This window comes from Cyprinus carpio, chromosome B1 (assembly GCF_018340385.1).
Source record: "Cyprinus carpio isolate SPL01 chromosome B1, ASM1834038v1, whole genome shotgun sequence".
NCBI lineage: Eukaryota > Metazoa > Chordata > Actinopteri > Cypriniformes > Cyprinidae > Cyprinus > Cyprinus carpio.
Genome location: NC_056597.1, coordinates 36,892,493 through 36,905,424, shown reverse-complemented (window position 1 = coordinate 36,905,424; position 12,932 = coordinate 36,892,493). Strand labels below are relative to the sequence as shown.

The window sequence follows — 12,932 nt, the reverse complement described above, 5'->3', positions numbered from 1 at the left end:
ATCAGGGCTCTAGATGGACACACACACACACACACACACAGTCATCAGCACGTCTCTTCTCATGTGTCCAGCTCAAACAGGTCAGAAAGCTCAGCAAGACCTTGATATTTGCTAGGAATTCCAGATCAGGGCTCTCGATGGCCTTCTGCGTCCAGATGAGGGCGCTGTAGGTTTTGGTCTTCTCCTCTTCACCCTCTTTCATGCGGCTGGTTGCGTCTCTGGAGAAATAAACAAACACCTCAAAATGCAGCTTCTTACATAGATATTTGACAATCATTGGATATTTGTGCTTATATGCAGCACACACACACACACCTGGTAACGATCTGTAGGTCTCGTACTCTAATTTTATCAGACGACTGGTTTATTGTCTGTGGGACAGAAGACAACAGGAGCCAAAATTCACATGAGCAGGTTTGTGGTTTCAATATAATATTTTTGTGAGCACGTGACTGACAATTAAAGAACTAGATTGCTAAAACTTTACTCACCCTCTGGCCACCATTAATGCATTTTAGATTTAAAGGGGTCATCGGATGCCAACACACAATTATGTTCAAACAACATGTAAAAGTGAATTTTGCATCCGAAGACCTCTTTAAAATATTACTTCTGGCCAAAATACAAGTCTATAATCCATAGAAACACTCTCTTCAGTCTAAAGTCTACCTGTTCTCCTCTCACATCAAAATCTAACAACATTATTTGTTTAGAACTGTTTCCACTTGTGCTTGATCTGTGAAAGCAATATTATGGACAGAGGACTCATATTTTAGCCAGAAGCAATGGTTTGAAGTTAAAAACATCTTAATGATGGATTTGTTTCCTACAAACATGCAGCTTTTCACTTGACTGATGGATTGAAGTTGTGTGGGCTTCTTGTGTATTATTATGATGTTTTTATCAACTGTTTGGACTTTCATTCTGACGGCACCCATTCGCTGCAGGGTGATGTAATGCTACATTTTCCTATCTTGTATGGCCTGAGGGTGAGTACATTTCCAGCTTTTTTAATTCAATCTTTGGGTAAACGTTTGCACCTCCTGTAGTTGTTTGATTTCAGCTCTGTTGAATTTGGCTCGATGGGGGTTCAGCAGCTCAACAGCAAACGGTCGACCTGAGAAACAACACACACATTATGACAATTACATGACCACATCAACACAAACCTCACTTCTGAAACATATAAACAAACCAGAAGCAAATACACCGTTTCTGTTGTGTTTTACCATTTCCCAGAGTCCTCACGTCCACGTCCTCCCGTCCTGAAGATGAGAAGTTAAAACCTACATGGAAGAGACACGTAAAAAGACTCAGTAAATCTGTGCATGTCTGAAATCATTCTTCGCAGTGTTTGCAGTATCATTAGAAAATAACATATGCTGTCTGCAGTTTGGGATCCCAATCTTATTGGAGCGTCCCACTAAGGTTGTGCGATATATCGTCTGCCATAATATCATAATTGTTGATTTAACGATGTGCGATTTGACATTATCTAGTATTTTGGAAAAAAACATTCAAAACACATACAGAACGCATGCATACATTACGTGAAGTCTAGACTAGTGCACGTGCATTTAGAGTGCGTTCTTTCACTGCATGATTCAGTCTAATAAAATACATTTAGAATGATCACAAATTCACGATATGGGGGCAGAAAATACATTTATACAACTTTATATAGTTAATCAATTTCACACGAAAAGTGGTGTTTTTTTCCCTCTACGAAATTACCACGGTTAGAAATGTGATATCGATTTTTTGTACTTTTTTTTTTTTTAACAACAGTTCAATAAACAAGAGACGATTGCAACATGACTATTTCGTTCCTGAATGAATCAACCGTTTAAATGATTCGTTCAATCGCAACGACTCACTCATTAACAGTGACTTGCTGCCACCTACTGGTGATTTTAATTTCACAATTAAACTATGTTTTTACTATTTAAGTAATTTTAAATATCGGTATTCAATGTTTTGTGTTTAATATATAAAAACATTATTTATGCATTTGTAACTGCTAGTTAAATGCATTCATGTCCTGCATTAAACAGTGTGTAAATGCATCTAAACGCCACTTCAGATGTAGCTCCTGTGTTTCCTCTGCATTGCAAAGATGAATTTTGTTGATACTGATTTAATTTGCTTGATAAAAGCCCAAATGTCTTATTATTGTAATTCACTGATTAAATGTAAGAATTTGACTCAAAAGATAAATAAATACATTTATTAAGGCAACCCTGCTCATAAAATGTCAAAATGAATTTAAACTTATTGGGGAAAAAATAATAACTTCTATCAATGTTAACTGACCACCACACATAATATGAAGAATTTCAAAAATTTACGAGTCAGTTGTCCACGGCATTCCTTAAGGTACCAGCACTACAACACACTCAGCAAAATATCATCTAATTATTGTAATCGATAAAATAATTTTTTGTCAATATCGCACAACCCTACGCCCCACACACAGATGCTTACCGTCAGCTCTGAACGAGGACAGGAGAGGAGCAGCGATCAGCTCCTCCACCGATCCATCCATCCGTCTCTCTCCATCGATCACCCACGGCGTCTGCGGAAGCTCCCGCGAAAACTTATTATACCGACCTGCAGAGACAAGTTCATAAGGTTGGGGTCAGTAAGACGTTTTTAAGAAATTAATACTTTTATTCAGCCAAGGATGCATTCGATTAATCTTACGTCACAGAAAAGACATTTATAATGTTTCAAAAGACCTATATTTTTTAATAAATGCTGTTCTTTTGAACTTTCTAATCATCAAAGAATCCTGGTTTGCACAAAAATGTGAAGCAACACAATAAGTTTTCAACATTGATAATAATGCTTCCTGAGCAGCAAATCAGCATATTACAATGACTTCTGAAGATCATGTGACACTGAAGACTGAAGTAATGATGCTGAAAATTCAGCTTTGATCATATATTCAAATAGAAAACAGCTATTTTAAATTGCAATAATAATAGTAACTTTTTTGGCCATACCTGCTATGAAAACGGATGTGTGGAGACATGTGGTGTCCAGTGCTGTACATCTCGTGTTTGCTTTCTTTGGTGGACATGGGTAATGCCTGCACACAAGAAATCACACACTGAAAGGGAACGGCCAAAAACTCATGTCACATGTGAGCAGGAAACTGAAAACACACACCTGCTAAACTTCTCCTCGGAGATCTTCTCCAGAGCTTTAACCACCGCCATCCTGGTGAAGACGGACTGAGAGACAGAGAGGAACACAGCTACACTACTTTCATATTCAAAACGGTCACTTTTGATTTTGAAGACTGGAAGCACAACATGTGAAAACATACCGCTTTGTTTTTGGTGGGTTTGAAACAGTCTGGACAGGTATGTGCTCTGTACAAAGAAAGAAAGACACATCTAACCAGGAAGTGACATATTTGGACTCATTCTACATATAGAGTCCTCCTCCCTCCCCTGTCTGCTCAAACCTGCCACAAAAGTTATAGTGTAACATAAGAAAAATGATCACACAAACACTTCCTGTCATTGACCCACGTACAAGAAATGACAGTCCTCCTCTGTTTCCGGATGTATAAAGCTGATGCTCACTTCACACGGACTCTGGGGATCACAGAACCAAGAGATTCAATAACAGAATTATTCAGAAAATCAGTCAAGAAGAAGCACTCACATTGGCCACGACAGCAGCTCCCAGTTCCTGTCCGATCTTTCCCTGAACGGCCCACTTGAACGCGTCCTTCACCTGGATGACATCATCTTTACCCAAACACATGCTCTTCTCCCTGGAAACACAGCATTATGGGACTTCATACAGATGCTGCCGCTGCTAGGGATGATGGGAGATGTGTGCTGCTTACGTACCTGACTTCTTTTTTGACATGCAACCAGCAGGAATGCTGTGGATATGTACAGAGAGACACATTTCCAATCATAAAATAATAAAAGAGCCATGCATCTTGAAAAAAAAAAGCCTAATATTACCTTATTTGATGATTCATATTACAAAAATAACAACAAAAATAACAAATAAATCATATATAAAAACAATAAATAACACATATACATACATTCACAAAATTAAAAGAATTTTTGTAATTTCAAATATTTAAACAATTAATTTTACATATACATACATGCATATGTATAGAAGTGTGATGTGCTTCAGCAAAACAGGCACTATTTTTGGAATCAACACCTTAAAATGAATAAAAAACATCTATTGATTATCATTCAGCAAACTGGCGGCAGGACTCACCTCTCTGACGGACAGCTGAGCGGGAAGAGAAACGGTCAGCACCAGACTGTCAAACTCGTACTGTTGTTTTTTCACAGCATCTGACACCTGCAGGTAACAAAATCAGAAACTATGTTCACACAGCAGCAGAATACAGATCAGCCTAATAAAATAAAAACACACCTGTTCGGCGAAGCCGGGATCACAGAAGTCCTGCAGGACTCCTAAGCAGACGGGACAAATGTCTGAGTCCGTCTGCGCTGCTGTGACAGAATCCTCATCTATTCTCATGCGTTTATTCGGCGGGGCGTCGCTGCTTTTCTCCTCACCTGAGGCATCATGGGACTGAGGGCTGTTTTCCTCACTGATGAAGGCCAGGAGCTCCTTGTGTAAGTCCTACAGACGGGAATGTTCATTACTGACATATACACACACACTGATGCAGCCATAACAAACAAAACCTGGTGATCTGCAGGAAACGGTTGGATGTGACAGACCTGGTAGGATCGTCTGTAAGCGGAGCTGGTTCCCACACAGCAGAAGCGCAGAACACATCTCACACAGCAGCCGGCGCACAACAGCTTTCTGACGATGGGCCGGTCCTTCTCTTTCAGGGACAGCATACTGCCGAGAAAAAAAGAGAATGAAGGCAAAATATAGCATTAAACGTTATGCAATTTTGTCTTAAATAAATGCCACCACATTTAAAGACATGATGACACAAATTTTGGATTAGTTCATAGGATGCAAAACCGAAGACACAATCTCATACTTTTTAATAATACATTATGCCAATTAAAATCTAAAAATTAAGACTTTTTAAATAAAGATATGTTAGTTTCTGTATATATATTCGTGTATATACATTTATGATTATTCTGTTATAATTACAATCAACTTTTTTTTGTTTCACTAAATCTGAGTATGCTTCAGACAAAAACATGTCATTAAATATAATGCAATTTGTATTTTAAAAAAATGTCACAATGTTTACTGATGTGATGACACATTGATTTATTCTATGACTAGTTGATATAGGATGCTAAACTGAAGACACAACCTCTGTTTCTTGTCTTAAATAATGCATTAAACCAACTAAAATCTAATACTTTTCAGTCAATAAAAAGTTATTTTCTATTTCCATGCATTTACATATGTATTATTAAAACGATTCTGCTGTTAATTACAAACAACTTTTTCCCATGAAAAACAATAAAAATAACAAAGAACTTATTATTCAAACATCAAACACAAAACTCAAAAATACAATATAAAAAGTAATATACATTAGGAAAATAAAACAGAATGTGTTTTATTATTATTAATATCATAATTTCTTTTGAAAAACACTCTAAATGCAATCCATAAATGTACGAAAACAATGCATATTGTTTAATTTGCAACAATGCATATTGTCTGTCAAACACTTTGCTCACCTACATGCCATTTATGTTCTTTATTATTTTTTATTATTTTAATAAAAGCAAACTATTGTCTAGTATTTCCGTGAATTCACATCTATGATGCTTTAATTACATTGTGCATTTTCGCTAATACATAAAAAAGAAGAAGAAGAAGAAGAAGCAGCAGCACAGAGATGGAGACGGATCAAAATAGCATCATCACGATAGAAGAAAAGGACAAAATACTTCGGATTTCTATGAAACGGTGTCTATATAACAACACATCATCAAAGCTACATCAGTCCATTACACATTATTTATATGAGAAACACAAATGTCAGCGGTGTAACTGAATGAGCTCTCTCTAAACATGCTCGTCGTGCAGCTAGCTTACCTTCACTGGATCGCTTCTTCAGTCAGAGCTCAGGGACACACAGAGACGCATGTGTTTACGAACACCGCTCACTCTATAACTAACTTTACATTCAACTCGTCAGAACCTGCCTGAGTTATATATTATAAATAATTTAACACAACATACTCTGACATATTCATGTTATAAAGAGGCGCTCTTGACCCACTATAAAATATTTCCTTACACTGAAACTGCATTTACGCTGGGCATGTTTTAAGGCACCCTCTAAACGTCATCCTCACGCGCCGCACTGGGTCCTTTCTCTGTTCCCGTCGCGACCGGTGGATCTGGAAGGTTCTGCTTGGGGTATCCGAGCCCAGCGTTATCTGAACCCATCCGAACCGCACAGACCTCCTAGAGAGACCGGATAGCGTCCATCTCCGCCTGTGATTCCTGCGGAACCAAACAACGTGAATATCATCCATCATGCCCGAAGCCTTAGCGACTGCAAACGGGTCTAAAAACAAAGGAGGCGCGTATGTGGACCGAGACAAACCCGCCCAGATCCGCTTCAGCAACATCAGCGCCGGGAAAGGTGAGAGAAAGCGTCTGATACTCGGATTAAATCTGTGTGGAACAGTCACTGGGGTGTGTTTTAGTGTATTAATGCAGCCCGCGACATGAAGTGGAAACGTGAGTCGATAGAAATCCTGTCCCGTTAGAAACATGACCGTGTCTGCGCACATTTGTCTCATTTCTGCAAACACGGCAGTGTTTAAAAGCGTTAGATGAGGAATATGAAGGTTTGTTCCTCATAATCTCAGTGCACGCTCACTTGCGCCCTTATAAGGTGTGGTCTTGTTAATGACAACACACGACATACACAGACATCAACACACAAAAGCTTAAATAAAGTCAAAGTGTTCAGTATAAAAGAGCATCACACAAGCTTCATTCATTAGAAAAAAAAATTCTATGCAACAAATTAAGTAAATTTAAATCTTTAAGGCTTTGCATGTTTAGCATTCGTTAACATTAATTTCTGTATTATTTAATTTTTATTTTTGTGTCTTCAGGTCAGAAATTAAATTGCTTTAAAAATTAAATTTACATTTATATATGATATATTTAAAATTTTAATAGATTAAGTGTGTGTGTGTGTGTATTTTTTATGGCAGCAGGTGTAATGGTTTTCTTTTGTTTGTCAGCTGTCGCAGATTCCATCCGAACAAGTCTGGGCCCTAAGGGCATGGATAAAATGGTTTGTGTTTATGATTATCTGATATAAATCTTATTTACTGAAGTTCTTGGTTGTATGACTGTGTATGCACTGAGTGAGTGTATTTATTCTCTGCAGATTCAGGATGGAAAGGGAGACGTCACCATCACTAACGATGGAGCCACGATCCTCAAACAGATGCAGGTGCTGCATCCTGCGGCCAAAATGGTAAATCATTGATTCGAAGACATTATTCTTTATTTATATAACCTGAAGGTGCTAAACGATATTGTTTAGATTTCTTGAATTTGAACTTGGTTTCTCCATAGCTTGACTTGTTTTAATGCATGTGCATTGTGAATCTATTTTCTAGCCATTTAAATTGATTCACACATTTCATAAATAAATGTTCTAAATGCTAGTTAACAAGGTTGCCGTTATATTATTAATACATAAAATGCAGAAGTCAACAAGGAGAGCAGTGCAGCACATCTGAATGGAATCAAACCCAAAAATTGAATTAGAGTGTGAGATTTCAAATGATTCCCAACCCTAGTGAATGTCTTGAGTATTATGGGATGTTTGTGTGTGTGTTTCAGATGGTGGAGCTGTCTAAAGCTCAGGATATTGAGGCTGGTGACGGCACTACATCAGTGGTGGTGATTGCTGGAGCTCTTCTTGATGCCTGCGCTAAACTGCTTCAGAGAGGTAAGCTTTAGTAACATTAAATCTTTATACAACATGCATCATGTTCGTTATGAGCTGGACATTAACACAAATGAAAAATCCTGTCATCAGTTACTCACCCTCCACTTGTTTCAAACATTTAAGAGTTTCTTTCTTGTGTTAAACACAAAAGTAGACCATGTTGGTAATCGAGCAGTTGACGGTAGCCATTGACTTCCATAGTGTTTTTTTTCTTCTTCTGTAGTATAGAAGCCAATGGCTACCGTCAACTGTTGGGTTCCCAACATTCTTGAAATTGTTATTTTTTTGTGTGTGTTAAGCAGAAGAAAGAAACTTACACAGGTTTAAAAGAACTGGAGGGTGAGTAAATGATGACACAATTATGGGTGAACTATCTCTTTAAGCTGTAATAGATTCAAAGCCTATTCTGCAGTTGAATCCTTTGACACAGCCATTTTCAAGCATCTAGGGAAACTCTTAAGGACTTGTTTTGTAAGATTGACCCAGAAAAACGTATAGTTTCTTTCAAAATTAATTTTTTTTTAATGTAAAAAAAATAAATAAATAATTGCTTTATTTTTTTTGTATTTTGTACTACTGTATTGTTTTTCTAATGTATAATCTTTGTTTGCCATGAAATAGATTGTGAAGCTGATTTGGCAATAAACTAAAAAAAAAAAAAGATGAAATCAAATCAACCATTTAGGGTTGGGACACTTTTTTTTAATATATATACATACATATATATATATATATATATATATATATATATATATATCATAGTGATGTTTATTTATGCCAACAAGTTCAGCATGATCTTTCTGCTCTGTTTTTCCTGCCAGGAATCCACCCGACCATCATTTCCGAGTCCTTCCAGAAGGCCGTAGATAAAGGCGCGGAGATCCTGACGTCCATCAGTCAGCCGGTGCAGCTCAGTGACCGAGAGACTCTTCTGAACAGCGCCACCACCTCGCTCTGCTCTAAGGTGGTGTCCCAGTACTCCAGCCTGCTCGCACCCATGAGCGTTGACGCCGTCATGAAGGTCATCGACCCCGCCACCGCCACCAGCGTAGATCTCCGCGATATCCGTATCGTCAAGAAACTCGGGTGAGCCGCAGGACAGAATTGAAATATTGCTCAGTCGGTTATTAGGCCGCAGAAATTAGTAGTTTTTCTTTGCAAAGCAAATTCATTGCTGTGTTTGCAGAGGGACCATTGATGACTGTGAGCTGGTGGATGGTCTGGTGCTGACTCAGAGTCTGGTGAACACTGGAGTGTCCCGTGTGGAGAAGGCCAAAATCGGCCTCATCCAGTTCTGCCTGTCCCCTCCTAAAACTGATGTATGTGATCATGCTTCAAGCTGATATATAAAAGCAGCCATTGGTGTTCAAGATTCAAGTCGTTGTGTGTTAATGGTTTATGTGATGCTTCTGTCGGGACAGATGGACAACCAGATTGTGGTGTCAGACTACGCTCAGATGGACCGTGTGCTCCGTGAGGAGAGAGCTTACATCCTCAATCTGGTCAAACAGATTAAGAAAGCCGGCTGCACTGTGTTGCTCATCCAGAAATCCATCCTGAGGTACGAAATCACCACAAAGCACCATCACACAGTCACTATTTTAAAAATGTTAAACTATATAACTATTGTCATGTATAACATTTCATCGAAGGTTCTCACGGTGTTTGTGATTGCTCTTTCAGAGATGCTCTGAGTGATCTGGCCCTTCACTTCCTGAATAAGATGAAGATCATGGTGGTTAAAGACATTGAGAGGGAGGACATTGAATTCATCTGCAAGGTATGACCAGAAGATCCAGATGTTTTTTTTTTAAGCATTTAATACACATTCTTTAATACAAGTTTTTGTCTTCTGTCCCATCAGACTCTTGGCACCAAACCTATCGCTCATATTGACCAGTTCACTCCAGAGATGCTGGGAACAGCAGAGCTAGCAGAAGAGGTTAACCTGGACGGATCTGGCAAACTAGTGAAGGTAACCTACATTTTATAACCTGCATGCATCTCCAGCTGAACATGTTTAGTTTTTCTCATGCATACAGGACATTATTTGCTTACGTATTTATTTGTAGACAGAGATGCATGTGGTTTTATTCTGTCTGTGCTGGATCATGACAGCAGTGTTTGATTGGTGTTTGTAGATCACAGGATGTGTAACTCCAGGAAAGACGGTCAGTATTGTCGTCCGTGGTTCCAACAAACTGGTGATTGAGGAGGCCGAGCGATCCATCCACGACGCCCTCTGCGTCATCCGCTGTCTGGTCAAGAAGAGGTAACAAACATCTCAAGAGACTCCAGTGATTTTATGGATTTCTCATCTGAAAGAAATATTATTAATCATAAGCTGAATAAATTGGCTGATATTTGACTATTTCCAGCTTTGGCTTGATTTGGTAACTGTTGCATTAAAGAAATAATTCACCCAAAAATTAAATTTTCCTGAAAATTTACTCACCCTCAGGGCATCCAATATGTATGGGTGTTTTTTTTGTTTTTTTTTACTTCATGGGAGCATATTTGCAGAAATGTAGCATTACTTCATTTGTTCACCAGTGGATGCTCTGCAGTGAATGGGTGCCGTCAGAATGAGAGTCCAAACAGCTGATAAAAACATCACAATAATCCACAGCACTCCAGTCCATCAATTCATGTCAGGTGAAGCAAAAATCAGTGTGTTTGCAAGAAACAAATCCACTTTAAACTGATGTTTCCCGCTAAAATAGGAGTCCTCTATCCATAATGCTTTCTCCAGTGGAAGAAGTGTGAATCAGGAGAGAAATATGCACAGGTCAAGCACTGTTCTAAACAAATATGTGGGTTTATTTTGATGTGAGAGGACCACAGTGATTTACTTTTTCACTGCAGGAAGCTACATTATTAATTATGAACGGGTGTTTTGGCTGGAAGAAATTGGTTTGAATTTAAAACTCCTCAGTTATAGTTTTGTTTCTACAAACACACAGCTTTTTAATTCAAGTCATTAATTGATGGACTGGAGTGGTGTGGATTATTGTGATGTTTTTATCAGCTGTTTGGACTCTCATTCTGACGGCACCCATTCAACGCAGAGGATCCACTGGTGATTTCTCCAAATCTGTTCTGATGAAAAAACAAACTCCTGTACATCTTGGATGGCAGTTTTCAGCGATTGTTTTTGGGTGAAACCTTTCAGGTCTTGGAGTCAGAAGAAGCTGTTTGCTAACTCGTCCTCTTCCTGTGCGTCTGCAGGGCTCTGATTGCTGGCGGTGGAGCACCAGAGATTGAGCTGGCGCTGAGGTTGGCAGAATATGCCCGCGGTCTGGCCGGCATGGAGGCGTACTGTGTGCGTGCGTACGCCGATGCCCTTGAGATCATTCCCTCGACTCTGGCAGAGAACGCTGGTCTTAATCCCATCTCTACTGTCACCGAGCTGCGCAACAGACACGCGCAGGGAGAGAAAACGGCCGGGATTAATGTCCGCAAGGTGTGACTTTCAACCATTAGTTCTCAACAGTGCTGCATACTGACAAACCCCTCCAAAAATAATGCGTCTTTGGGTCTCTCAGGGTGGGATCTCTAACATCCTGGAGGAGCTGGTGGTTCAGCCTCTGCTGGTCTCCATCAGCGCACTCACCCTCGCCACGGAAACGGTCCGCAGCGTCCTCAAGATTGATGATCTCGTGAGTGATTTGCAAAGTCTGAGTATTTGAGCATTTAAAGGACCCTAAAATTAGTACTGATGTTGAGTGTAAATGCACAAGCATTAATGACTCGTCTCCTCTGCAGGTGAACACGCGATAAAGTGAATGTGATTAGTGAAGGAAGATCCAGCCCCACGCAAGCACCCCGATAAGACCAACTGATCTGTCGCTGTCTGTTGCTGTTACCTGGAGTAATTTAATAAAACGTTTTTTTTTTGACAGTAACTCATGACTTTTCTTGTTATTTGGCTTTGATATACGTGGTCCATGTAGTGATTTATTTCCATGGGGGTTGTCGTGGTCAGTGTATTACTGCGTGTCAGGAAGTTTAATCTTGTTAGTTAATCGTCTTATCTGATCAGAGACAGGGCTCTGCTCTAAGGCCTGAGAAAGTCTGAAATCTGACGAATCGCACTTAGATAAAGTTTTAACTTTAATCTTTAAAGGTTTAAAGATTAAGTTAATGAAAATGATTTAAGAACAATATTTTATTTAAAATATGTATTTTATGAAACATGTTGAACTCTATACCTGCTAGAAAATCAAAGCCATAGACCAAAAGTTGTGATCCAATTTTGAAGTTAATATCTAAAAAAAAAAGCGCTTTCAGTAAGATTTTGTTTGGGTGCAGTACCAAATTCTCCCCATTAGATTCTAGCAAAACTCTGCTGGTTTTTCTCTCAAATATTACAAAAACACTTTTTTTTTTTTCAAGACACGCATACAAACCCCACACTGACATCCATACCAACACACCCACAAGATTATAGCTGCATTATTTATCCAATTGGCTCTATAATATGCAGAAAACAGGAATAAAGAGAGCATTTGCTTTAAAGGCCAAACCTGAAAAAATGGCACCATCTTGGCACCATAAATTGTGATTAAAAATAGCAGTTTTAATGGGTTTCAACAGGGACATTTTTTTGTCCTTGAGGTCCTCAGGGGAACAATTGTGCACCTAGAGAAAAACAGATTTATTAAAGGAAATGAAAGTGAAATAGTAAAATTACAATAAAAATACACACCAAAATTTATGCAGTTGGAATTAGCACAGGCAAAAAATGTTTATATATATATATATATATATATATATATATATATATAAACTGAAAAGGACAAAAGATCACTCAAGGGTTAAACGTATTTATTGTAATGTAATTATAAATCAGTTTGGAAAAAAATCATCAGGATATTAGGCCTAAGTAAAGATCATGTTCCATCAAGATATTTTGTAAATTCTTTGCACTCATACCATACATGTATCAAAACTTAAAATTGCCAAGGACTTAATTTGGACAACCTTAATGGTGATTTTCTCAATATTT

The 12,932-nt window shown here is 38.5% G+C and overlaps 2 protein-coding genes across 2 annotated transcripts; one reads left to right on the top strand and one right to left on the bottom strand.

Annotated features, from left to right (window-relative positions):
• Position 1: 1 nt before the first annotated feature.
• pus10 (pseudouridine synthase 10) lies at positions 2-6,282 on the bottom strand. Its single transcript, XM_019081425.2, has 15 exons — positions 6,242-6,282; positions 4,737-4,863; positions 4,423-4,635; positions 4,261-4,347; positions 3,867-3,901; positions 3,676-3,787; positions 3,544-3,605; positions 3,332-3,377; positions 3,172-3,236; positions 3,006-3,091; positions 2,485-2,610; positions 1,230-1,286; positions 1,041-1,117; positions 316-371; positions 2-218 (listed from the first exon to the last, which is right to left on the bottom strand). Exons 1-15 carry the CDS (start codon positions 6,265-6,267, stop codon positions 2-4), a joined length of 1,392 nt encoding a protein of 463 aa, XP_018936970.2. The 5' UTR covers positions 6,268-6,282.
• A 27-nt stretch (positions 6,283-6,309) lies between these two features.
• cct4 (chaperonin containing TCP1, subunit 4 (delta)) lies at positions 6,310-11,829 on the top strand. Its single transcript, XM_042717328.1, has 13 exons — positions 6,310-6,592; positions 7,206-7,258; positions 7,355-7,444; positions 7,816-7,924; positions 8,746-9,010; positions 9,111-9,243; positions 9,346-9,485; positions 9,608-9,704; positions 9,789-9,899; positions 10,066-10,196; positions 11,153-11,387; positions 11,470-11,583; positions 11,690-11,829. Exons 1-13 carry the CDS (start codon positions 6,484-6,486, stop codon positions 11,702-11,704), a joined length of 1,602 nt encoding a protein of 533 aa, XP_042573262.1. The 5' UTR covers positions 6,310-6,483; the 3' UTR covers positions 11,705-11,829.
• The last annotated feature ends 1,103 nt before the right edge of the window (positions 11,830-12,932 follow it).

Excerpts from the sequence above, each read along its gene's own strand:
- cct4 (XM_042717328.1), top strand. The coding sequence starts at position 6,484 with ATGCCCGAAGCCTTAGCGACTGCAAACGGGTCTAAAAACAAAGGAGGC. Across the intron at positions 7,445-7,815 it reads TGCATCCTGCGGCCAAAATG|ATGGTGGAGCTGTCTAAAGC; the intron begins GTAAATCATTGA and ends TGTGTGTTTCAG. Across the intron at positions 7,925-8,745 it reads CGCTAAACTGCTTCAGAGAG|GAATCCACCCGACCATCATT; the intron begins GTAAGCTTTAGT and ends TTTTCCTGCCAG.
- pus10 (XM_019081425.2), bottom strand. The coding sequence starts at position 6,267 with ATGCCCAGCGTAAATGCAGTTTCAGT. Across the intron at positions 3,902-4,260 it reads CTCAGCTGTCCGTCAGAGAG|CATTCCTGCTGGTTGCATGT; the intron begins GTGAGTCCTGCC and ends ACATATCCACAG. Across the intron at positions 1,118-1,229 it reads CGTGAGGACTCTGGGAAATG|GTCGACCGTTTGCTGTTGAG; the intron begins GTAAAACACAAC and ends GTTGTTTCTCAG.